Raw genomic sequence first — 24,379 nt, 5'->3', positions numbered from 1 at the left:
TATGAACAGTGAACACATGCAGATTACCCCATTCACAGCCTGGTTAACATTCTGCTTTTAACACATGTGTCAGAGCAAGGACATTTGGGTACCGTTGTACTCACCAAGTTTCCAACAGAGAGTATGGGTCACTGTATGCCTTCCAAATAAACATTATGATTCTACATACACTGCATACACATTTTGAATTCTTATGACTCATTATTTAGGGGAACATGCATCACTGTCATGTAGAGCCATGAAAACCATACGACATTACCACAGAACAAGTGTGAGCCCAGTAGCAACACTCCTTGTTCGTCCCTTTGATCTTCACAGCACCAGTCCACACGACTTTGAATGGTGACAGACATAGATCCACTGTCTGAGCACAAAGGTTTTCATTCCTTTTTATTGCTAGTGGGGTGGGACTAAGTCCCTTGTACTGCGGCCACTTCTGGCCTATTGTACCAGCCCCAGATGATAGGTGAGGGTGATTGCAGAGCAACTGGTGGAATGAAGACTGGCAGGGAAATCGAAGTACTCTGAGAAAACCTGCCCCAACGCCACTTTGTCCACCATAAATCCCACTTGACCAGACCTGGGATCGAACCCGGGCCGCCATGGTGGGAAGACAGTGACTATCCGTTTGAGCTATGGCGCGGCCTTAACAGCACAAAGGTAACTTGGTATGGAGCGCCTCGGCTCTTCCACATCATGACACACAATGGAAACTATGCAGGATTTCAAGAGTATCGCTTCTGGTCCGCCACCATTCTGTGATATTATTGCTGGAATATAGTATCATGCAGATTCTTAGAACTTCTTTAAAGGTGACCTTATCAAATATACAATTCAGAATTTAACCCTTTGCACAGTATGAGCAGAGTAGACAGGCTTGGAATACTGATGTTAGAACTGCCACAGCCAAAGAGAATGGCTCACAGTAAAAAACTTAATACAGCATTTCTGTCAACACGTGGCATCAAATATGATATTAACAGTATTCAGAGGAAAGAACTGGTTTTCATTTTATCAATAGCTGTGGTCACTTCAATGTAATCTGGAGAATTATCATGTTTTTTTTTATTTGCATTTACTCCCAAGCAGCCTTGGTATTTCTAGCAGGTAGCTCTATAACAGGTCTTGGCAGAGGGACAAAACACGAGCACCACCTCTCTCTCAATCTGTTTTAACCTGTTACAGCAGATGATTATACTATACCAAACACAACTGAGAAGAGCCAAAGTTACTGAATATAACAATGGGATAAAATATCCCACCTTATAGAGTCTTTGTGATTGTTCCTGAAGTATGGTTATCAGGTACTGGACACTGAACTGAACCAATCACTTCTTCAGCCCAGGTCAGTACTCCATTGAAAACCTGCAACATGTATAAATTACATACTCGATGGAGTATCTGTTTTTGTATTAAAAAAAAAAAATCTGTCTTGTAAACTACCCAAGAAAAATTTTTCATTCAATCAGAAATCTACATGCAAGTAGCTGACTCCTAATTCTAACCAGGTTACATCATAAGAAGACATTCTGGCAAGAACTTATGATGCCTCAGATGCTTCAGTCTGTATAATTATTGTAGATTTTATGGAGTCTAGTTCTGAGAATTGATTTATTGTCTACTTTTCTCCAATAAAATAAAGTTATTTTTCCACAATGGAAATGTTCTTATTTTCTTTATTTTAAGTGCACTAATGTAGGTATATATTTTTAGGAGAGGCTAATAAGAACTATCAATTAATAATTATAAAATTAAGAGATACATTTATATTCACAATTTCCACTAGTACAAATCCTATCTCATAACTGTCGTAGGTTTGCTGTGTTTGTAATAATTAAACATAAACATAAAAACTGGGATTTGAAGTTCCTGTCTACCTGCCTAACTGCATACCCAGCTTACCCACATCAACCCTGAAGATGGAGGCAGCATGTTCCTCTGAAATATTGGTATCCTCCTACAAGACTATGTGGTGTCACAAACCAGAAGACTAAAATCTGAAGAATGTTTTCCTGCTTCATAAAGTAAGGAATGTATTCTAAGCCATGACTTTGAAAAAACAAAACTTGATTCACAAGGAAATTAAGAGGAGACTGAATTTGGGCAAAGCCTGCTACCATTCAGTCCAAAACCATTTGTCTTCTCATCTGCTGTCTAAAACTGTAAAAATTAGAAAATGCAAAACTATAATTTTGCCTGTGGTTCTGTGTGTGTGAAACTTGGTTTCTGACATTAAGAGAGGAACATATAATGAGGGTGTTTGAGAACAGCGTGCTGAGGAGAATATTTGAACTGAAAAGGGATGAAGTGATGAGAGGTTGGAGAAAACTGCATAATGAGGAGCTTCATAATTTGCACTCTTCTCCAAGTATAATTAGAATGAAAGAAGTCAAGGATGAGATTGGCATGACATGTAGCATTAACTGGGCCAAGAGGAATGCATATAGGATATTGGTAGGATAGAGACCACTGGGAAGACCAAGATGTAGGTGGGTGGATAATATTAAAATGGGTCTCAGAGAGATAGCATGGGGTGGTATGGAGTGGATCGATCTGACTCAGGATAGAGACCAGTGGAGGGTTCTTGTGAACATGGTAATGAACATTCAAGTTCCATAAAATGCTGGGAAGTTCCTGAGTGGCTGCACAATTGGTGGATTCTCGCGAAGGGCTCAGCTTCATGATGTTAATTAGTTAGACTCTGAGAAAATGTTCACATCACAGTTTGCGGGTTGTTCTATAGTAATATCAGTATCTAAGCTACACAGCATTGAATTGTGGGATGACTGATGAATAAGGAATTGGAAAGGATTTAGATAGGGTCAGAGCCTAACCGAGGAACTATCCTAGCATTTGCCTGGAGGATCTGAGGAAGACCTCAGTCAGCATAGCTGATGTACTAGCCAAGATTCAAATACAAATCTACACCAGTCCACTTATGTCAGATTTGCAGAAAGGCTTTTGTTATTATGAATTTATTGCTAAAGGAACAAAATATCTGTTGTCGTAAAGTTAACCACAATCAAGCCTGTGAAGAGATATTTGTGGATCCATGGAGAAATTCTGGTACAGCTGCAGTGAATCTCCTGGTTCAGTTTTAAAAATAAATAAGGAAACAACTCACCTTATTTTCTGATGAACAGCCACTGTTCCTTGCAACAGTGAGCTCCAACTTCTCACCTGCTGAGGCTATGAGGGGCACTGTGAGACAACAGTCAAAATCATGGGTTCGTGTCTCATTCACCTAAAAGTACAAAGAAATGTTTCATTTATTACTGATGTAAAAATTATCAAGCAAATCTGTTTGATTTTCCATGGACTACATGACAATATATCCCAGAAGACAGAATTCTTCATAAGACACTATTGTGAGAACCTCAAAGTCTATACACATTAAGAAGTTACTGGATTATACTTTCAAAATTCAATTTGAAACAAAATCGTCATAGTGAAGATCTCAAACATGCAGGACTTTTCTTCCATAAGACTGCCTCTTCAAGATATGATGTACCATTTTCAGTCAATTATTAGCATTTTCTGCTTTATATATTAAAAAGAAGTCTTCAGTGGCAGCTGGACAAACAAGAAACTGCTATGTTACTGAGGGCACTTTCACACAATTAAAATATTATGGGGGGGGGGGAGTCAGTAGAAATCAAACACACCAACCTGCAGAATACGGTCATATGGCTGCAAGACTGTGCTCATGTCTGCTGGTCCACCCTTTCGAACTCTGTTTATGTACACTCCTCTTTCATAAAGGCCATCAGATACACTAAATCCAAAGTCTTCATATACAGGATCTTTGAACAGTGTCACCTGTGAGAAAGATTATCCAGTTAGTTAGTGATTACTACCATAAGTTGAAAACATTTATGCTGTGTCCTACTCATCAAGCTAAATTAATTTACCACCCAAAAATATCCCCTCCCTCCTCCTCATCATCATAATCAACAATAAACTGTTCAATAATGAAGACAGTATCTTTATACATTGTCACTGGACCATATGTCAAATAAGATTCCCAGATTAAGACAAGTGATAACGATACTAATATAACAGAGTTTAATATGTAACATTATAAGAGTGTATCTGGGTACTAAATTCAGAGAAATTGTACCAGGAAGCAATTTGTGCAAAGAGAATTCATTCTAGTATGCCAACAAACTCAAAATCCTGAAGTCCTAGGAAAATTATTCAAATGTTTAGTGAAATCTGCATAAAACACAATAGTCATTAATATCGGTATCTGAAATAAGGGATTACAAATGCAGTTTCATCCATATTTTTAGACGTGTGCACATGGCAAAAACCTTACAGGAAGTACATGAAAACATGACTATGACTTTTATCCTTCAACAATCATTTTCCAGAGGAAGTCTTTAAAGTGTTCCATAGAAATCTGAATGTTACTCAATAAAAATTAATTATGATGAGTACAATTTTCATGGTTGCATTGCCAACAGTTCATAGACAGTCCAGGATTTTGAAGTAACACATCACTTCCACTTTCAGGGTCAAAAAGTAAGCCAAATAGTAAACCAGCAAGCAGAGTTGAAAGTACCACCTGTTTCTGTTGGTTTCTTGCTTGGTTTACTCTTTGAATCTCAACATGGAAGGGATATATTCCTCTGAAATGTCAGGCTCTTTCTGAACTACATGATATCAAAATCCATAAAATCACGCTCTTCATAGTCACTGCTGTGACAACCTCAGATCTACAAATAAATTGATTTTGAGTTATTAGGTTTAGCTCCTGTTTTACAGTAACTCACTGGAACCCTTAAACAGCTGCTAGATACTTGCCCATTCTGATGTCACTTTTATGGCTGCAAAACGCTACACCATTATGAGTTAAAAGTTGAAATAGCTAATGTATTAGTCGCTAGTGTAGTGTACCATACTGAAGATCTGTGATAGATTTTAAGTTTTTATTTTGAAAATATTTAACTAATTATACACTGCTATTTTGAATATTTATTTACCTAAAAACACAAAGATTAGGAGACAGCATGTGGTGTAGAGAGAAATTGAAGATTTAGATGAATATTTAGATGCTTTCCCCCATTAATACTCTTACACTGTACTGTAAAAATTAGTTTATACAGAAGAACAAGTTCTGGAAATGTTTCTTATTAGTAAGTTCACTATTATCCTATCCATTTTTCAAAATATTGCAATCACATTACATGTAACAACAGTTTTGCTAGGTTTCTAGTGAAACGCCATCTCTTAAAATCAAATGGAAGTTACCATCTCAAGATATACTTGGACAGTAACTGCATTTGATTTAATAGAGATACTATATCAGGAAATAAATCATATCAAAATATGGTCTCTTACTCTTAAAAACACACATGTAAATTATAAATGTCTGAAAAGTGCTCAGGAAAGAATTTTGACCTAAGGATGATGATGGAAGCGAGTAATTTAGGATATGAAAAACTATATTATTAAAGTAGTAAATATAAGAGGCTAGTCATATAGCTAAGACAGGGTAGATTAGAGATGCATATAAAAATCTGGTTGGGAAACCTCTTGGACACCAGCCCCTTGCAAGGGCGAAAAGAAGATTAACCCTTTAAAATACACGGTTACTACATATGACACCCACTTTAATAAGAAAATGCTTTGCATTTTGCCTAAAACAAACTGTACTTTTGGTTTAATATGATTTTCATAAAAACTGTGATTATTTCTCCATGCAACATTAATTAACTGACCTGAGCAATGGACACACTCCGTTTTCTTTCAAATAGGAAGTAAATTTTTAAACATTCTTGGCATGGCTTTCAGGTTTCTCAGAGTTAAGACAGATCTTAAGGAAGCAGTGTGTGTGAGGGTAGGGAGTAGATGAAACTGGCCCAGTATCATGTTCAGCGTTGGACTTTTGTGTTGGTATAATGTTAAACGTTCGGGTTCTGCTACCAGAGTGGGTACTTTCCCAGTACAACATGCATGTCATCATCTTACATTCTGCCCACCTGATAGAGGTCCAACTGTGGTGACCCTGAGGGCAGATGTGTGTATGAGCCACAGCTATACACGGCGCTGCTACCAGCATTGTCAGCATTCATATATACATTACTTCCCGTCTCGTCAAGGTAGCTCATACCAAGTGATGCAGGATTGTCTGAACCAACATACCGTCGTCTGTGAGGGAGTGTGTTGCCATGAAGATAGTGTGGAAGAGGGAGAGGTGAATGGGGAGGGGAGTCAGCAGGAAAACACACATCTTTGTGGGCAGGGAGACCAATGGGAGGCTTATGGCCCACAGAAGGTATGGAAGAGCTTGAGAACATATCAGCAAAAGGTAGCAGTGACTCTCCTGTAACAGTTATCAAAGCAAAATGCCATTTTCTGCAATTCATTAAACAGTACTGAGGCAAATTAAGAGCTCACATCTAAGTTTTGAGGTTTCCATGACAGCGATTGTTCAAATTCTGGTCTTCTGGGTTGTGACATCTTGTAGTCTTGCAGGTAGATACCAACATTTCAGAAGAATGTGATGCCTCCATCTTCAGTACCACAGTAAGCTGAGTAACCAAGCAGTAAGCAGTCTCTCAGACTGCATGGCATCAAATCCCAGAAGACAGGACTCTTCATAGTCACTGACATGAGAACCTCAAATTTCACAATTTCAAATTTTAGTCAATAACCACAGACAGCAGTGCATGGTGGTTGGCCTTACACAAAATAAAAGTATCATAACTATAGAAAAGTTACGGGACGAACATGCATGACTTTCACATGATAAATATTGTAACATGATACCTGAAACCAGAATAGTGGAGCCACAGAAGTACCATGAAAGTAATGGCTCGATAGATACGTTTCCAAAGCAACAAATATACACACAACAGAGAAAATGCTTGAGGCAATTTTCTATGCAGTTCACCCTGAAGTAAGATAGGGAAGGCCAATGGGTGAACCCCATCTGGAGGCAGGTTTGAATAAATCCACTGTAGCCCTGTGAGTCATAGCAGGTGACAAAAAAGGACTGTATTGCATGGGGGTATAACTGGGCCACCCCATTCCTGGGGGATATACATACACGGAACTGGCCCTCCAGGTTTGGGGAGTCTCAAATCTGAGACAGTGAAATGTGGTTATGAGTCCTGCAGGACTCAGACCTGAGAATGACTGCACTGGTGAGTGCCAGCAGCAGCTGTAAATGACACACCCATCCTCTCGTCAGAGAGGATGTTACATAAGCACTATGGCCACAAGTGCTCAGTTGAAGAAAGTTACAGGACATGTGTCTCAAGGGACTTGTCACCAAGACAAACTGATTGGCAGTAAACCGCCAAATGTAAAGCAACTCTGACTCTGAGAGAATTGTGATAAGAGTCATGAGACAATAAAATACAGACATTGGCCTCACAGGACCCAGAACCAAGAAAGACTGTGCTGGCGAGGATCAGCAGCAATTTACCACAGAGACAGAACTGTGAGTGAATGTCCACTCTAATCACCCTTAGTAGAGATGAAGTGATCAGTAATAGTCAGACCCCTCCTCTCACTGAAGAGTCGGCCCCATTTCAAAACACACAGAAGTTTTGGAAAGAATAGAATATGGTCATGTGTCCCCATGGGAGCCAAAATGACTGACTGTGCTGGTGAGGACCAGTAGCAATTTACTCAACTGACCGACCAACGAGAAACTGTGAGTAGCTGCATGATTCCCAGAGTCATGAAAATATGGTCAGGAGTCCCACATGACCAAGCACCAGGAATGACTGTGCTGGCAAGGCCCAACATCAATTTACCTGACTGACCAACAGAACTGTTGTCACCAGTCAAGTCACCAGCCAATAAGGACAGGAGCTGTTGAGCATCAATGCAGTAAAGAGAATTCCCACTGCTGGAAGCCACAACCAACCAATGAGTACATGAAGACACAGCAGATTGGGAAGACTTGGAGTGCACTGTATATATTAACAGAGAGTGTTGTGAATATTTGTTGTTACAAATATCAAACATTCAAACAGGTCCAATAATCCATCCAAACCCTGTGTTAGTAACATGTGACAATATTAATGATTAAGATTATATTGTAGCACCCTGTTACACTGAACACCAGATAGTGGCAAATAAACATTATAAGAATAAGAACCAGCCCAACTCAACAAGCAGCTGGAAACAAGACAAGGAACATAACACAGCAAGGAGGAATGTAAGTACATAAACAAGTAAAATGACACAAAAGAAACTTCATGAACATAAATTCTAGTAGAAGAATTTACAGTTGTTACAGACACACATGTGCAATAGGGGAACCACATATCAACAGCTAAACAGCAATGTAGAAAGACAGCAGTTCCCTCACTCACAACATTTAACATCTGATGATGACCACTTCTGTCAAAACATGTCATGAAACTTTTAAAGTGACTAGCATGTATTAAGTTTTAATGAATTGTTGCAAATAAGACTGTGGAACTAATGAAAAACACCAAATTAATGATAAAAACTGCCAATATTTTAGTACTTAATGTTATATTTTAGCGTCCTGTTGCACTGATTTAAGTCCATGATTTATTTCACCGTCTTTTAGTGCATACACTTATCTACCTCACTCCTTTCTCCCGCACTACATGTTTCGGCACAAAAGTGCCATAGAAAACACTATGGATATCATAGCAACAGGTAGGAAGGGGCAATACTTGAACACATTAGAGAACTATCATATATATAGAACGACAAAGAAAAACACACATATGAATAATATAAATAAAGAAATATATAACCCAATATACCACGAATTAAACACTATCTACACAGAACAACATAACAACACCCCACCACCTACCCCCACCACATCTACGCCCACAACATCATAACTCAATCAAAACGAAGACAGCACACACACACATACCCAGCAGGCCCAGCAGTATAATACACACAGTCACAGGAGCAAGACACAACATAAAGCACAGTGAGTATTAAAAATTATAATACCACAAGTAATAAATAAAATACGGAATGCGGTATTAATGAATAACAAATTCACGTTACAGATCCACATACGATAATAGAAAGAGTGCTCCAACAGAAGAGATTAGAGGTGACTCGAGAAGTGAGATACGACGTAGGAAAAATCCTGAACAATTTTAATATTTTTAATATTTGATATTTGTCGGTATATATGATAAATATACATTTTAATTTTAATATGAAGACAAGGCATGCAGTGAACTAGTTTGACGTTAATCGAATAAGCACCTGAAGATGGCACTTTTGTGCCGAAACATGTAGTGCGGGAGAAAGGAGTGAGGTAGATTTTAGTACTTAACTGAAGATAAATTGGAATGTTACCTGTTCTCATGGTGCCAGCACCAAGGAACTGCTTAGTAGTTTGTGCTTCATGATTAGCACCTGGTGACTTGTCCCACTGCTGAACTATGTCCCCTTCAGATGTGCCTCCTGTGTCAAACAATGTCATTATCTTAAACTCAGTTTACAGAGAAGCATTATGAGTTCTTGCAGCCAAAGTCAGACCATGTTAAATCCATTCCTTTTCTACAGAGAGCTCTCAATTATTCATAGTAACAGAGGGTAGAAGTAGCAAGGTTAATATAAAGAATGGATAATCCACAAATCTAGTATACTCTGTGTGAAATTAGAACATTTAATAAACTGCAGACTAGGCTCTGTTGGTCATGTTACTGATCAATAAACAGTGAGACAAATCTCTTTCTAATGAAAGAAAGCTACCCTTATTCAGTGGTAAGACAGGGGGAAAAGCGATAAATAATAAATTGAAATTTGCAACAGGATGAGAAAATATAATATGCAAATCCTTGCGAAGTATCAATGATATTATTGAAACAGACGGAATGAAGACACTTAAATTACTAGGGGGAAGCCATAACAAATAACTAAGGAGTACTAAAAGATCCATGATGTATCTACAAGCAGACAGTTGAGAGTCTACTGTATTTCAGTTTTTAAGACTAACATTTGTGAACAAAAATACATGCACATATATTAATTTTTACTGACAAAGACTCCATAAAGCATCTATGAGTGTCCCTGTAAACTGATTAATGCTAATGCAGTTGTAATGTGTCTGTATTTTGTCTCTCTAACTTTATGACACTAATAATGGTTTACACAGATTTAAAAAAAATCCATATGCTTCCCCAGTGGCACATCAGACAGATTCCACCTATTTTTAGCCGCATCTAAAATACTAGTTTGTAGTTTCCAATGACAGACTTGTTAAACCCACTGGCTGTGGCTTAAGGAATGTTTCATACAATGTTCGGATGGACTGAGTACTTGTTTATGGAACTTTTCCTTCTCCACAATTAGTATGTAATTTTTGCTTTTCCTCAGAGTTAATGGGGATATTCAGTTTTTGGGTGTATCTGAGAATGCCTTAGCAACACTCTTCTGCCAAAGTAATTATCTACATGCACCTTAGTGCCAATAAAGAATGTTTTCTACAAACAATTCCAGACTTCACATACTGTCACAGGAACTGAATGAAGAAGGGGAGGGTGATGGCATATCCTGGCCAGTCCACACCTCTTCTTTCTTGTTCAGCTTTTGTGACAGTATTTTCTAGTACCCAAAACCTTCTAGAAAATTGCAATGTGCTGGTGCAAGATTGTGTGGTCTGTTATTCATAGTTTTTAAGTTTGCCACATGTACAAAAACTATGAGCATCAATGCAAACAATCATTTTTACATCAGTTTCTAATGTTTTAGATCAAGAGTAGATCCAAAAACTGTCTTAGAGGTTTCATCAGCATTTGAAGATGTATTTCTTTCATATGTCACAGAACCCCTACAAAGTGTGCATGCAGTATGTAATAATGATGCTACTAATAAAAACAAAAAACCAACAGCAACAACAAACATGTCGTGAAAGCGGCCTCCATAGTCTAGGGGTAACATTCCCACCTCATGACTCAAGGTACGCGGGTTCAAACCTGGCGGAGGTCGTGGAATTTTTGAGGGTGGAAAAATTCAGGGAACAAGTCCTCCGGGAGGGACTTTAAGCCGTGGGTCCCGTGTCATAGATTTATGGCACGTAAAAGAACCTAATGTCTCTAGGAGACCTCTGAGCTAAATTTGGCAAAAAGTTTCCTGCCCAAAGTAGTTTCCAATGCCTTCGGTAGATGGGGAAGTATTAGGTACCACTGCCAGAGGAGGGGGGACCTCTCTGACAGAAAGGGACTAACTATTAGATACCACTGCCAGTAGAAGGTTGGAACCTCGCTGGCAGAAAGGGGCTAATAGCGAGCATCAGTACCAGTAGGGTATGGAGACAGTAGAAATTGAAAGGGGGATGCACAATGGACCAATAACTGGTCTAAGTGCATGGGGAAACCCACCCCCTCTATACTCAATACTCAACAAACATGTCGTGAAACAAGACCTCAAGGAGTATTCTTGTGATGTCACTTTATTACTCAATGCCGTAACTACAATTCAACATAACTATATCACAAATGTTGAACAAGTCGTTTCACAGTTGCTCCTTTCATACTAACTCTCACTAGAATGCTGAATTGTAGAACTGTTGAACTCTCTGTGCTGGCTAACCACTGGCTTCTGTAAACACACCCTGGTTCTGTCGGCTTCCATTGTCTTCTTTTGGCACACACACTTCTCTCAACATGCACTACACTGCATGCTTTGTCCTCAGCTGACTTCTTATACTGTTCCCTGTGGCCCTAGCAGCAGCAGCGTCCCCTGTGACATCACAGCGGGGATGTGTTTACCTTCTCGTTGCCTAGCACAGCTCCTCTGCCGTTGTGTCACCGCGGAGAAGTGTTTACTGGCCTGTTGCCCCTAGCAGCAGCAGTGGCTCCTATGCTGTTACTTCACCACAGGGAATGGTTTACCCATAATGCATATGTTATCACATTGTGCCGAGTCCACAATTCCCAGCAAAATAAATGAATAATCAATAACCAACCAACACAATAGTCATGAGAAAAACAAAAGACTTCCTGTAACATCAGCCACAAGTATACTGTCACGTGTTGGGTATATGTCATATGACAAGTAACTTCACACCATCTTGGATCTAGCAAATTTATTCAACACTCGCTCTTACACTTATACAATTCACAGTTTCACAATTACTGCCATCTGCAGTATCACACTTACTTCTCCTGCTGGAGTCACTGCCATTCACTCGATACCACTCAATAACAATGGACTTCAACTCACGCCAGTGAATGCTAGACTGCAACTGACTGGTTACTCCGGTAATCCTCTCATTATGTAGCTTCTGCACTGACAACACAGAACACAGTTACGTGATAGCTACCACTGTTGCATAACGTCGTTTTTACAGGCGTTGCTGGGGAATGCTGCTGAGAGTTGTTTATTGCTATGTAGTAACTGCGGTGTCCCCTGTTACGTCACAATGGGAAGTGTTGTTACGTCACTGCGAGGGAGGGGGACAGAGTGTTGACTGGCCTGTTACCGTAGCAGCGGCAGTTGCTCTGATGCTGTTACGTCACTGCGGAGGGGGGGATTACTGAGCGTTGCACCATCCACATCGTGATATATAACAGATTTAGTGATATGCTACTTCCTCAGTCATACTGTCATAACATCAAATAAAAGAATCAATATTACAAGCACTACTTATACTGGATTTCCATCATATGCTTGAAAATACAGATAGAATAATTTAGCAATAAAAATATTGCATAAAGTGAGCATATGTCCACACAGACACAACTACATGCAATGAACACACACAAACACACATCTTTGTGAGACTGTCTTTTTCTACATTTCTAATATGTCATGTTTCACACTGTCAGACAAAACTTAACATGGGTCTCTATTTAGACATCAGGACTGAGATGGACAACTTTCAGCAGAGTGAATGAGTGATCACCAAGAAAACGCTGCTTGTGTAATTTAACTCATCTGGCTCGAGAAATAAAACATTTCCAATATGACATCCACAGTTGAAACCATGTGTATATGGTTCACAAATGTTGCAGTGTTCTCTTATATGGTACTAAGTTAAAGGTACAATCTTTCAGTTAATTGTTAGGAAGGGGAAGTGTCTACAAAACAGTTATTCAAAATGTCATATTATTCATTTCTATTTGGATGATGAATGCTCTTGTAAATATTCAAATTACATACCAGATTGTTCACTGTCAAGGCTATGGGAACTGTGGGAAGCATCCCACATCTTGCCACCTGGTGACAATTGAGCATCACCACCTGGTCCCACTTTCTGCTTTCTTTTAACAGTTGCACTCTCTGGAAATAGGTATGTCTAAAATATTATCAAAAGTAATAATAGCTGCAAAAAAATATTACAATAGAATTATTCTTAATTTTAATAATAAAATGAAAACTACTTGGAAAATAATAAATGGGGATAAAGGGAAAATAAAAAGGGATAAGTATTCACTCCATAATGGTAGATAATAAATAATTAATCAAAACAAAATTGCAAAGAAGTTGAAGACATATTGTGGAATTTAGTTATAGCTGCACCTCTGTTCTAAATGTAGGTGAGTGGTCAGTTTCATGCTCCAGCATCTTTACCCCCAGCAAGGAATCATGCATATATAAAATAAAAAACAGAGACATGCAAACAAAATACACTGAGTTATTTCCAGGAAAAGGATTTAATGTTCCTTTGGGGAGAAGTTTTGCAACTTAAATCAAGGAAAACTTAAGTGGGGATTCTGGGAAACAAACTTCAGCGGACCACTGTAATCTGTGGAATAAGGCCAGCCACACTTTACTCATTATTATGATACAATACTCACCTGATTTGTAAACTTCTGCCACAGTAAGATGTTGTTGAGGTGGCTGGTTGGAGTCTGGCGAGGTATTGTTACTAGGAGGAGACTGTTCTAGAACCGAACTATCCCACGATTCTACTGCACTGTCAACAGATGGCAGTGCTGGACCAAACTGACCCACAGACAGTACTGCATCCTCACAGTGTGTCCCTGAAGATGATCCTATTTATAGAACACATTGTGACCAAAATATGATGTAATGTATTTCAGACTAAAATAAGACTGGAGTTACCATATACGTGTGTATATATATATATATATAGTGTGACGTGGATGGTGCAACAGGAAGTACGGGTCACGTGAACTCTGGGGTCTCGCGAGTGACGTCACATACCCTCACTCCTTCCATCATTACACAGCTCTCGGTAAATGTCCCCTCCCCCACAGTAATGTAACAGAAGAGCAACTGTGTGACAGTGTGGATCGTGAAGTCGCCATGTCAGTTGCAGTCTAGCATATGCTGGAGTGAACAGAAACAGGAGAAGTATTTGTGATACTGCCGATGGCAGTAGTGGCCTAATTGTATAAGTGTAATTGTGAGAGCGAGTGTTCAACAAATTCACTATATTTGATACGGTGTGAAGTTATTTGTCGCATGACATACACCCAACATGTGACAGTATATATATATGTCCTTATGTTGATTACATGTCGTTAAAACACCGATATCTTTCGGTCTTGTAAGACCATTATCAGGAGGTGTAAAATGATTTTTAAAGTTTCCTGAAGACAGTATTATAAGTACAAAATGTGTTGCAGTTTTAACAACATACAATAACATAATAAAATTAACTAGGTGTACTAAGATGATAACGAATATCCTACTGTAATACAGATAGTAATGTGATGTGTATACCCGTTGCTAGACAATGCGCTCAAGATACACGTGGGCAACAGTATGGGAACAGTGTTTTCTTTGTCCATGGATGGGCTGTCGCTAGGCAACAGCTGTGCTGTGATGTCACTCAACAGTACGTGGCTGTCATGTGACATGTTCCCCACGTGATGCGCCGTAAAGATGTCATTGACGCTTGGATGATGCAACAGTACTGTTGATTGCGAATTTTTTTGCTGTCCAATTCAAAGCTACATGGCAAAGGCCAGACTGGACGAAAACGAATATTGGAACTAGTGGTGGAATGGAGTACAGAAGAATACAGGAGGTTGGCCTGTGAGGATGTAAAGCGTGACTGGATGATTTTATGTGTAATATATGATAGTGAGCGATACCTGAGAAGTCAGCAGTGAAGACTTATTGTGTGACTCCAAGACTTTATGTAATCTTAGGTATAATACTTGTAGTGATATGAGTTCTACTTTCTGTGCTGAGATTCGTTGCTGGGAGACAACTAGTAGAGACTGAGAATCCTAGTGTGTGCGCAACAGTGAACTGGAAGGTCTGTAAATCGGCGATAGCACTGAAATGCATTTATTTAAGTGTGATTAAGAGAGAGAGTGTGTAATCAAAGTGTTCATAAATCCAGTCACCTGAATTAGAACCCATCATTTCATCACCTCTACCCCCCTGAACGTGACAGTATATTGGGAAAAGAAATCCTATCAAAACCATAACATAGTTTGAATTATTCCCAACTGATGGTAGAACCTTATGGATATTTTAAAGCAAACACAATCCATAAAATCAGAAAAAAAGTTCAGACTGAGTTTATATAACTGCAGCAAGCAAGAATCATTTGGAAGAAAGGGGCACGCTTACAGAACATGGAAAATCTAAAGACCTAGGAGACAGAGCTCGGTCAGGAGCATCTGCCAGTCACTATCCTAATCTGCCCTCCAGGGACTCCTATCTTCTATCTTACATAATGCACATGTTATGAAATGTTCCTTACTTTATACCAAGCAAGTTAGCTCAAGCAGTACCAGTATGTTCTGTATTTGTGAGGTGCCTAACTGGGATACCAATTATCATGAAGGTCTTTTGTGGCTTACCTCAGTCCCTCCAGGATAATATCAGGACAGTACCTTAAGTTAGGTCCAGGTAACTTCCTTCAAAATCCTTGCTAGGTCAATATACACTGTCACCTGATCATTCAACAGTATACAGTTTACTTTAGTGACATTATCATTAAATAAACTACAAACAGTAAACAACCGAGTATCCTTACGTGCTATAGTCCTGGCTATTTTGAGGGTAACAGTGTCTCCAGAGCTCTGCAAAAGACCTATTGCCTCTGAGAGAGGTTTTCCTCTGAGAGATTCTCCATTGATTGCCAGCAGTCTGTCTCCCACATGCAGTGCCCCTGTCTGTTCTGCCAGACCTCCTAAAATTTTTAATCAAATATTTATTATTCTATTAACCCTGTGGCCTCAACAGACTGTGAATTTCCACCTTCAATTTGCTTCTAGAATATATAAATTATGAAGGACTAGTGTAAAACCCCAAATTATTTTTATATAAACTTTGGCACTATTAAATTCCCCTTCTTTCCCCGTTATTCATTTCAAGTCCTATATGTCACCAAATTATACATCAATGTCCGTGTTTAACATGATCTCCCACAAATATGTAACACAAACAAGAAGTCACTTGTAAACAGTTTCTTTTATATAGTACAATGCACTTCACATATCCACATCAAAATATTAGTGCTCACAGAAAAGACACAATACACTGAAACAAAAGACTATTTGCCTCTTTGTGATGTACTACATCATAACTTACTTTCATGAATATGTTAATGATCAACAGTTCATTGCCATGGTAAGCTGAAATTGTGTTAATTTTAGAGTTTTCACCTCACCATTATGTTACTTTTCTTTCTGTGTATGTAGGATATTTCTGTGAATGGCTGTGGCATAGCACAGGCAGTTAGATGCTGTATTCTCATCACAAGCCTCAGATTCAATCCTGAGTAAACTCATGTGAGATTCACTGTGGATGAAGTATCACTGTCTCAGGTGTCTCTTAGAGTTTCTTCAATTTCCCCCTGATAATTATCATTCCACCATTGCTCCAAATTAATCTCACCTGAAATGTGCGACACATTACTGCATCCTCAGTTTCTAAGTTTGAAGCTTAATCTCTGACCCAGCACTTGACTGATTAAGGAAGATGAATTTTTAATTTCTATATGCCAAGTCAATAACGAAGAAGGAAGAATGAGTTTATAACAGCAATAAAACAAATCATGCTTTTATTTACATATGTGTGGAATGGTGACAAAAATTATTTTAATAGCTTCAAAAACTAGTAGTCACTTTGGTGTGGAGGTATGGAGAGAAAAGTCAAGATCCACTGATCTGAAAGTACCCTCAGTCTCTTTGTGTGAAGTTCTATGACAAATACGGTATGTCACGATCACTCAGATGACTTATGTGAAGGCTGTGATTGAAGCAACTGGAATAAGGTTGTCAGTCTTCAGCTACTGAGGACTGATTTTCAACAATATATTTAAGCTAGAAAAGTGAATTAAAAGACTGAACACAGAGAGCTCTACATTGTGTGATGACTGCTCTCTTGATGGATGTTTCAAAATGGTCCTCCAGAAAGAGACTTAATCATTCTGATCAGGCTTATGAAATCCTAACAAAATCCACCATCTCTTCCTGAACCAAAAAGATTTAAGGAATACTTATGGGAACCCATAAAAAAAGCAAAAGGATCCTACTTTATAATACCCGTATCAGGTTAAGTATGCAAAATAATTTAATGTTGTTGTTTCTGCTGCTGCTGCTTTTGAAAACTGTGATTATATTGTAGCATACAGACCCACTGCTAATAGGTGACTGTGTAAACATCAGCCCTTGCTAGGTAATGCCCACATGCAACAGTAGAGGAGGTGTCACGATACATGACACATACAACAGTTGCTATGTAATGCAGGCAGCATACGCGAGCGTGGTGGTGTATCACAACACTAGAAGAGGTGATGCAGGCAGTGTTCTCTGTAGGTGTGCTCGAAGGCTATGACTCGACTGACTGTTTTCTGTTGAGCAAGTGAGTGCAGTGCAGCTGAGCATTCAACTGTGGAGTGTTTATGAGTGGGCAATGGAAGTGAAAGAATCTCCATTGCTAAGATTCGTTACCAGGAAATGTCTAGTGAAGACATTGCAGAGGAACAGCCATTGTGGAGAGCTGTTACCAAACAAAGACTAGTGCAAACAGACTGAGTGGCTTAGTGTGATTTGTAGTGTGGAAATCAGCAATAGTGTTATAATTATTTGAAGTTACAACCTGTTAAGTGGTCAATAAATCTATTCACTAATCCAAATCCCATCTATAGTCACTAGTACATGCGAAAATATGCTACAAAATGTAGTCTGTAAGTCTGATAATTATAAATTCATTAAGATGCATTCAAAGAGATATGAATAAAGAGGTGTTTACCAATACTTTGATTGTTGTTAGGGAAAAATATAAATAGTATTGTGACATGTCGACCTGTTGTTGGGCGACAGGATGTGGAATAAGGTTATGCAACCCATTTCTACGCCCCAGCCAGAAATTGAGTGTAATTAAGGTGTGTAACTAAGTGGTTAATAAAATCAATTACCAATCCAAACGGCATCTCAGTTGCCCTTTCACGTTACAGTATGTTGAATAAGACAGAAATACTCCTACAGGATAGCAGTGATACTTGTCTAGAAGTATATACATGTAAAATCTTGATACAAAACTAAAACCAAGATAAGCAACAAACCTATATTACAGTATAACAGTGGGTAATAAAGGATATCAAGAATGTTTCAGGATTTATGTAGATTCTGGAAACAGTCTTCATCATTCAGCTCAAAACTGTCTTCATCTTGTCTATTCTTCAAAATGTATAAGTTCAGGACATGCAAAACAGAATATACAAAACTGTCATTTTGCCAGATGTTTTGTGTGAGCATGAAATGTGGTCTCTTTCAGACAAGAGCATAAATTCCAGATGCTTGGAAACAAAGTGTTCAGGAAAGTATCTGCCTTGGTGAGACATCCTGATTCTGGACCACCAGCTGGCGGTGAGAAGTATATATTCTTCAGTCAGCACTGCCATCATGACCTTTGATGAAAATTAATTTTCACTGCTGATAGCTTACACAGTAAAGTCCCTACTGATGGGCATGTATGAGGAATGAGGAAAATTTATACAGAGCTAAATTTTCATGTGATGTTTTACTGTTACATTTTTTGCTACAAACTCAAAACATGCTTTCACTCTAACTCTCAAGTGAGAGTCTTCTTGGGTGACAGAGCAGACTGATGAATGAAAGATTTCAGATATACTGTAACATTATCATAAATATGACTAGCCTTTGTCTCCTGTAATTACATGTCACTGTGACTGTACATGGCCTCTGAGTGAGGAGGGATGACAGGCCAGGCAGTGCTGCTAGTAATGTCTGGGAGAACTATTTTGTGGCAGATGAACATATGCACATCAACAACTTTGAAGTAACTTTATAAAATAACCAATATTTTTTTTTAATTTCTGAAATTTTCATGAGAATTCTAGATGCTTGACTAGACAATAACCATAATTTACTGTATATTTAATGAAATTGTGATTCAATGTTTAAAAGGGTTGACCAATGGAGGGATTATCTGTGGAAACTGTAAGTACAGATGGGAAGAGTGCATGCTGAAGGTTCTGAAGGTATTCTGTTGCTACTAGACGAAAAAGAGAGGTTAAGTATTTTTAACAAAGTCTACTTTTTATAAGACTTCTGTCCAAAACATTTAATCTAGACTGGGGGTAGAACACTGTTATTCATTCAAGTTTAGTATCTTTGTTTAAAGGTAATGGTTCTTCTAAAATATTTCAAATTATTGAAGTTATGTATTTTTGATGAAGTCTGATTTTACCATTGCCTCATTGACATTTGAATGGACTTTATGCTACTTTGTACTTTAAAAATTTGAAGTAATTCTGCACTGTAGGATACTACATAATGAGGAACTCACAGATCAGCTAGCTTTTTACAAGAGTAAAATCCTGGAGTTACATTGGCTGGGCATGTGGCTAGTATAGCAAATACAAGGAATCCATGCAGAACACCAATGTTGTAAAAGGCCGAGAAGGAGATGGCTCAAAATTGTGTCCAGTCACAGTCATTGTTATTATTGGTGAACCTTTAAGTTTTGTTACCAAAATTTTGACAGCTAGGATAGCTCAGTTGGTATAGTCATGGGCTATGGGCTAGATGACTGAGGTTTGATTCCCAGCAGAAGGAAGAAATTTTTCTCTTCTCGACAACAAAGCGTGCAGACTAGCTCTGGGACTCACCTAGCCTCCTATCCAGTGGGTACCAGAGGCTCTGTCACCAGGGGTGAAGTGGCTGGAGTGTGCTACTGAGGTTAAGAATGGTGGAACTATACCTCCGCTACATCTCCATGACTTAGTTCTTAATTAATTAGGCAGAAGGATAACTTTACCCTTCTTTTCATGATATTAGGTAACTTATTACAACCTGTCATTCTTCACATATTTTTGGTTTACGTTTCATCTTTGCCAAATACATATTTGCACCTTGTGGCTGTGAAATCCAAATTTAGTGTTCCCCATTTAGTGAATAATTTTTCTGGTCCCAAATGAACCCCAATGTAAACAGTGTATTATTTTCTTATATTAGCAAATTTCAATCTAGTAAGCAACCTTGTATTTAATGTGGGAAATTTTTGATCNGCATCCGTTCTGCGGTGGTATGACTCACGGCAAATTGCAGCCGCGGCGCGCACTTGATTGTACGCACTGTAGTTACTGGAGAATCATAATCTTTGGTGAGTGATATGACACACTGAACATGCACAGAATTCACATTGCTTGTCACATCGTAATTCTTTGATCCCTGATCAAAATTCTTTGAGTGTTTATTTCAAACCAATTTCCATACTTTTTACATTCCATAGGTTCTTATTTTGCCAGATGAAGTTTTGTAGAGCATAAAAATATAATCTTCACATTGGGCAAGAATCAACAACGGTATCATGAAATAGAAAAAATTACCTTGTGTAAGACCTGAAATTGTTATTGGTTCAAAGGGCTCTTCAGAACCAGCAATTGTTATGCCCAGAGGACCTCCATGTCGGGCAAGCTCTACAGTGTAGACTATACTATGAGTGTCTGGCACATCTGCAATGAAATACATTTATATCTTATTACAAATTTATACATCAAATTAACAATATGAAGAAAAGTGCAGTCTTCCTGGTTGTAACAAAATGTAATTTTAGAAAACCCAACATTTCACAGGGCTGTACTTAAGGTGGGAATTGGCTCTGCTTGTAACTGTCTCTTGCTAGTTTCCTGCTCAGCTTCCTCTCTGACCCTGAATATGGAGGTGATGTTCCTCCAAATATTTTGCTTTCTCCAAACAACACAACATCGCAACCCAGAAAACTGTACTCTTCATAGTGACTGATGTGACTTCCTGAAATCCTAGATATAAATTTATATTTTCTAGTTTACAGTTTCAGTACTGCATAATGAGGGGCTTCATAACTTGCACTCTTTGCCAAATATATCAGGGGCAGTCAAATGAAAATGGGTCAGAGGCCAAAACATATTAAAGAACATTTCTCACCTCAAAAATAATTTCCAAAACTGTTAATACATTTATCCAACTGGGAGATAAGATGGTCAATACCATCCTTGAAAAAGCTTGTGGGCTGTCTACGGAACCACATCTTTACCCAGCCACACGTCTTCGTCCGATGAAAATCAATGTCCACGAATGTGTCTCTTCAGGTCTCCAAAAATGTGAAAATCACATGGGGAGAGATCTGGGCTGTAGGGGAGATGTTAAGCACTTCTCAATCAAATCTCTGTAGCGTATTCCTCACAGAGTTGGCAGTGTGGGGGCGCGCATTATCATGTAGAAGGGTAATTCCGTTGGATAGCATTCCAGGGCGTTTTGACTTGATGGCACGTCTCAGTTTCTGCAAAGTGTCTTCATAGCACTGAGCACTGATTGTGGCCCCATGCTCAAGAAATTCGACAAGCAGAGGGCACTTGCAGTCGAAGAAGAACATCATCATCACTTTACCGGAACTTGTGTGTACGGCTTTGGATTTCTTCGATGGGGGAGAATCCATGTGTTTTCACTGTGGGCTCTGCCATTTGCTCTTGGGTTCAAAATGGTGGCACCAAGTTCAGTCCCCAGTGGCAATACAGGACAAAAAAGCATAATCTTACCCATGGTATTGTTGCAAGTGACCCAGTGATGCAGCCATCCTCCGAGTCTTCTGTTCCTCCATGAGCTGATGTGGAACCAACTTCCCGCAGATTTCATGGTATAGCAGGTGTTTTGTCACAATGGCATGTACGGAACCGTGACTTATTCCCATCAAAAGAGTAATTTCTTTCACAGAGATCTGTTGGTTTGCCCGGATATGACCATCCAACGCAGCAATAACATCAGGAGTGATAATACAATGAGCCTGTCCTGGGCAAGCATCATCTTGCAGTGTTTGCCGTAAACAACAGACATGCGATGATGAATTTCTCATCCTCCTATTCCTTCAGCAGTCAAAAAGCACACTACACTTCGCTGTCCTTCTTCACCCACCTCCATTACTGATGTTGGATGACCACACATAGCGCTAACCTTACTTCCAGCACAATAGAAAAACGACTAGTGTGCAAGGGCACATTGTCACTGTGCCTTGCCGAGTCCCCACCAGGTGTTTGTATCATAAGCAAATTCTAGTGTTACCAACTGTGAGAACCTGTTTTCATTTGATTGCCCCTTATAATTAGAAGAATGATGAAGTCAAGGAGGATGAGATGGGCAGGGCATGTAGTATGAATGGTGGAGAGGATAACTGCATATAAAATATTGGAGGGAAAGCCAGAAGGAAAGAGACCACTGGGAAGACCAAGATGTAGGTGGGTAGGTAATATTAAATTGGATCTTAGAGAGACAGAATGGGGTGGTATACACTGGATGAATCTGGCTCAGGATAGGGATCAGTGGAGGGTTTTTGTGAACATGGTAATGAACATTCGAGTTCCATAAAATTCTACAAAGTTTTTGAGTTTCTGCACAATTGGTGGCATCTCAAGAAGGGCTCAGCTCGATGAAGTTAGTTTACACTTTCAGAATGCTAAAGATCTATCTCAAGGCAAAGGAAGCATGCAAAACGAAATTAATTATAGTTGTACTTCATCGCGTGTGTTGGCTTATTGAACCACTCCAAGTTCATTTGTTATGGGCCAAATGCTGAGTTATGGAATGATTCCTTCTTGGATGTCAGTCACCAACTTTTCCAAAGACATGTAAATGTAGGAGGGAGTATAATATTAAGGTGGATCTTGGAGAAATATGATGGGATGATATGGACTGCATTGATCTGTCTCAGGGTAGTGACCAGTGGAAGGCTCTTGTGAAAACACTAATGAGCTTTCAGTTTACATAAATTTTGGGAAATTCTTGAGGAACTGAACAACTGGTGGCTTCTCAAAGACTGAAGTCCACAGAGTTAGTTATGGGAATGCTGCATTGTATGCTTACGTGAATGTATCTTTAATGTTGTTTATATGAAGAGTGGTGGCTCCCCACTGAGTCTGTATGTGCAAACATGGCGTCTGACAGCTGTATGATACAAATGAAGCTGTGCTAAATAGTGATAGTATTGATTTACTGTTTAATCAAGGGGTGAGCCATAGTGGTCCTTACACTGTGACCGTTCTTTGATCTTCTGTATGTGTCCCTTCTTGGTTAGCCCTTAACAGATGCACACACACACTTCAGCACTTCCTTTATTGGGGCGGTTAAGTAGTCACAAGTGATGCCATATTAGGTTAACTGGGGACTCGCACACATTTAGGATGCACAGTGATAGTGAACTAGTAGAGGAAGATCCTTACAAAGATGGAAAAAGATATATATTTGTCTAGTTTTCAGTCAGATCAACCCCAACATTTAATATCAGATTATGGACTGTACAGATCTGCTGGTCTATACAAGTCTGACACAACAGTCACATAATCCCCAGGATTTTCTACTGGGTAGACATGTTAGTGTTGATGGTAATGGTTATGGGAACTTGATGAGGAAGGGTCACCTAAATGACAAACATACTAACTGTATTACTCTCTAAATGTATGTCAAGGATAATGTAGAAAGAGTAGCAGAAGAAGTGGTGTAAACATGTTATATTATTATTAACCGCCTGTGGGTTACAAACACAGCTGCACATCAAAACATGGGCACAGAATTTGCTGTCTCTGAGCACTATTTCATACTGCAACACTGATACACTCATCTCATCCTTACAATGAGAATGCTCTGGCCACAACAACAGATTCTGCTCAACTTGGGAGTAGTCATATATAGTATACTCACGCATGGAGCTGAGCCTTTCTTGAGAAGCTGCCAATTGTACAACTTCCCAGCAATTTTATGGAGGTTCATTACCATTGTTCACAAGAGCCCTCCACTGGTCCCTATCCTGAGCCAGATCAATCGAATCTATACCATCCCATTCTACCTCTCTCAGATCCATTTCTATATTGTCCACCCACATATGTCTTGGTCTTCCCAGTAGTCTTCTTCCTTCCAGCTTTCCCACCACTATCCTATATGCATTCCTCCTCTCCCCCATTCATGCTACATGCCCTGCCCATATATGT

General features: G+C 39.1%; 1 protein-coding gene across 10 annotated transcripts in view; it reads right to left on the bottom strand.

The window, feature by feature from the left end:
* The window catches only part of LOC111865800 (glutamate receptor-interacting protein 1), a 108,908-nt gene that overhangs the window by 1,052 nt on the left and 83,477 nt on the right, over window positions 1-24,379 (bottom strand). For 8 of the 10 annotated variants that reach the window (XM_023854104.2, XM_023854115.2, XM_023854109.2 and 5 more), the window contains 9 exons: window positions 20,753-20,878; window positions 15,929-16,084; window positions 13,767-13,964; window positions 13,129-13,248; window positions 9,319-9,426; window positions 5,985-6,328; window positions 3,670-3,819; window positions 3,125-3,244; window positions 1,059-1,365 (listed from right to left, as the gene is read on the bottom strand). In XM_023854104.2, coding sequence (XP_023709872.1) covers window positions 1,264-1,365; window positions 3,125-3,244; window positions 3,670-3,819; window positions 5,985-6,328; window positions 9,319-9,426; window positions 13,129-13,248; window positions 13,767-13,964; window positions 15,929-16,084; window positions 20,753-20,878 — 1,424 coding nt within the window. In that variant the 3' untranslated portion in view covers window positions 1,059-1,263. Of the gene's footprint in view, window positions 1-1,058; window positions 1,366-3,124; window positions 3,245-3,669; window positions 3,820-5,984; window positions 6,329-9,318; window positions 9,427-13,128; window positions 13,249-13,766; window positions 13,965-15,928; window positions 16,085-20,752; window positions 20,879-24,379 lie in introns of those variants that run through there. The other 2 variants (XM_023854105.2, XM_023854106.2) reach the window with 2 other exon arrangements.

This window comes from Cryptotermes secundus, unplaced genomic scaffold, assembly GCF_002891405.2.
Source record: "Cryptotermes secundus unplaced genomic scaffold, Csec_1.0 scaffold757, whole genome shotgun sequence".
Lineage (NCBI taxonomy): Eukaryota > Metazoa > Arthropoda > Insecta > Blattodea > Kalotermitidae > Cryptotermes > Cryptotermes secundus.
This window is presented reverse-complemented; position numbering and strand designations above follow the sequence as displayed.